This window comes from Verticillium alfalfae, genomic scaffold (genome assembly GCF_000150825.1).
Source record: "Verticillium alfalfae VaMs.102 supercont1.7 genomic scaffold, whole genome shotgun sequence".
Classification (NCBI taxonomy): Eukaryota; Fungi; Ascomycota; class Sordariomycetes; order Glomerellales; family Plectosphaerellaceae; genus Verticillium; species Verticillium alfalfae.
This window is the reverse complement of record NW_003315032.1, coordinates 1,357,369-1,360,088: the sequence shown is the minus strand read 5'-3', so window position 1 is coordinate 1,360,088 and position 2,720 is coordinate 1,357,369. Positions and strand designations below refer to the sequence as shown.

At 53.3% G+C, this 2,720-nt stretch overlaps 2 protein-coding genes across 2 annotated transcripts in view; both read left to right on the top strand.

The window, feature by feature from the left end:
• VDBG_06256 (DUF563 domain-containing protein) overlaps positions 1–336 on the top strand; it is a gene marked incomplete at both ends in the record, with an annotated part of 1,820 nt that extends 1,484 nt beyond the window's left edge. Inside the window, one exon of the mRNA XM_003003768.1 lies at positions 176–336. Coding sequence (XP_003003814.1) covers positions 176–336 — 161 coding nt within the window. The remainder of the gene's footprint in view (positions 1–175) is intronic.
• A 664-nt stretch (positions 337–1,000) lies between these two features.
• The window catches only part of VDBG_06255 (mannosyl-oligosaccharide 1,2-alpha-mannosidase IB), a gene marked incomplete at both ends in the record, with an annotated part of 2,348 nt that continues 628 nt past the window's right edge, over positions 1,001–2,720 (top strand). Inside the window, 2 exons of the mRNA XM_003003767.1 lie at positions 1,001–1,029; positions 1,415–2,651. Of these exons, the coding sequence (XP_003003813.1) occupies positions 1,001–1,029; positions 1,415–2,651 (1,266 nt within the window). The remainder of the gene's footprint in view (positions 1,030–1,414; positions 2,652–2,720) is intronic.

The following is a 2,720-nucleotide window of genomic DNA, read 5'->3' as shown; positions in this document are numbered from 1 at the left end:
GCCATGTTTATGCGTGAGACGTTGGCGCCGTCGTTGAGATCCAGCCGGGGACCATGACGCATGCTGGGTTCCGGAACGTGGCTGCCATGCGTGGCCTCGGCTATTTCCATGTACATGCCCAGGCTGTGAATCCAGAGAACGACCCCGGGAGGCGGCATGTCGACGATGGCTTCAGGGAGGTCAAGGACGGGAGGACACCTGGAGAAGCGCGACAACTGGCACACCCAGGACATTGTCATTGAAGAGGCTCGGTTTGTCGATGTTGTAGAAGCCGCCGTTCGTTCCATGTATTCTAAGGGAACTTGGAACTACGATGTGAACGTGCATTCGGGGTAGGTTTCGTTACGCAGCATGGCGAAAATCAGACGCTGGTACCAAGGAGTTTTGGGAGGTTGATCGATGATTTTATGGCATGCATAACTATTAATGCCATTTTAACGAGAGCATGTGAATGAATACTGTACATAGTTCCCTAATCATCTCGCACTGAGCGTATTGCTTGAAGAAACATCTGTTCTGATTGGCAATAATTTAAGTGACTAAGTCCGTGTCTACTATTGCAGCTGGATAGCTACGAATGTTCGGCGCCACGCTTCAAACTCGCAGAATCACCTCACGAGCGCCATATGACAGATGCTAGTGAAATGGATGCGGCATTGAGAGTAACGCGCGTGAACATGTCACCGGCCTGGCGCAAGGCTATGTTCTTTGCGAGCTCATCACCTGGCTGCCCCGCCGCCCCAAATTTGGAACCACACTTTGCCGCTGAATGTAACGGCCCGCTCATAGCGCGGCGTTGGGGGGCGCATGGTAGTTCTCCAGACGTCAAACTTGCTTCACCCTGTATCAAATGGACAAGGAGGTTGCCTGATGGCGGCATCCGGCGGCCGCTACGCAGCCGAGGGGAGCATGTGTAGCGCAGCTCCAGAAGCACCATCAGCGTGTCGTCTGTCCTACACAACCTTATCTGTCGGGCCCAAATCTTATTCACACAATAAGCATGGCGCACAAGCCCCTTACTGACGAAGGGTAAGTGGACGTCGATAACTACCTGATTCGTCCATGTTACATACAGAAAAGATGGATCTGCCGTTAGAGACCCCTCGTTTGAAGTCATCCGATTCCCGGCCGCATGCTTGTCGTGCCGCCTGTGACCTTACTGGCTTGGCAAGCTTGGTCGTGCCCCATGAACCCCTGCAAAAGAAAAGTGTCCATCCCCCATACGGGCCAACGTATACAGAGAGGCGAGCGTGAACGAGCAAGCACAAGCCAACGAACGAGCATTGAGCTGCTCATAAAAACATGGAGCGCCCCAATTCAGTGCCATTGCACTCTTTCGAGCCGCGCCACGACGGTCCTACCACGACAACGTGTCGTTCCACAGGACCCTAATGATACCCCTACGTCGCAAAAGTCGGCAGACGCGGCAGTTCCTCTTGGGGTTCGCTGTAGTCCTCATTCTCTTCTACGTTTTGTTTCTCGAACCCTCGAACAAGGACACAGAGTCCATCCGTCTCAGTCACTACATGAATGATGACCCCCCCGTTGTCGATGTAGTCAAGAGCAGCATTGACTGGGGCAAGATTGATCTTGTGTACCCTCAACCCCCAAAGCCGCCCGGCGGTAACACTGCTCTGCCTCGCCATAGAAGCCCGTCATTTCCCAAGATTCAGTATTCCTTTGGCCCGCAGTCTAAGGCCGAAATTGAGAAGAAGCGGAGCCGTCGCCAAGTTGTGCGCGACGTTTTTGAGAAGGACTGGCAACACTACCGTGCACACGCATGGATGAAGGATGCTGTTAATCCTATTTCTGGCACCGCCAAAGACCAATTTTCAGGCTGGGCAGCGACTCTTGTCGATTCTCTCGACACGCTATGGATCATGGGGCTCCGAGCTGAATTTGACGAGGCCGTCGAGGCCGTCGCCAAGATTGACTTTGGACAATCCTCCACATCCCGAGTCAATATGTTTGAATCTACAATTCGTTACCTTGGCGGCCTGCTGGCCGCTTATGATCTCAGCAAACGTAACGTACTCCTCACCAAGGCCATCGAGATTGGTGATCTTCTTTACGGCGCCTTCAATACACCAAATCACATGCCCGTCGACTTCATCAGCTTCAATCAAGCCAAGACCGGTCAAGGGCTCACCGTCGAGGCCTGGGTTGTATCGGCCTCGCCTGGGACTCTATCACTTGAAATGACGCGACTGTCTCAGGTCACTGGCGACATGAAGTACTACGATGCTGTCACGGGCGTCATGGAGGTATTCCGAGACCAGCAGTCAAAGACTCACCTACCTGGTCTGTGGCCCATCTGGGTGTCCATGAGAGACAAAAACGTCAGCGCAAGAAGAGAGTTCACCATTGGAGGTAGCGCTGACTCACTATTTGAGTACCTTCCGAAGATGTACGCCCTCCTCGGCGGCTCAAGCCCCATGTATGAGACCATGACAAAAGACTTTCTCAAGACAGCGAATGAAGTCATGTTTTTCCGGCCCATGCTTCCCGATGAGGCCGATATCCTTATATCTGGCAACGTTAAGGTCAGCGAAGAGGGCAAGGTCATTTTCGACCCCGAGAGCGAGCATCTGACGTGCTTCATCGGCGGTACCGTCTCTCTGGCCGGGCGCATATTCAACAAGCCCGAGGAGGTCGAAACGGGGAAGAAATTAGCCCATGGATGCGCCTACGCTTACAACGCCTTTCCATCTGGCATGATG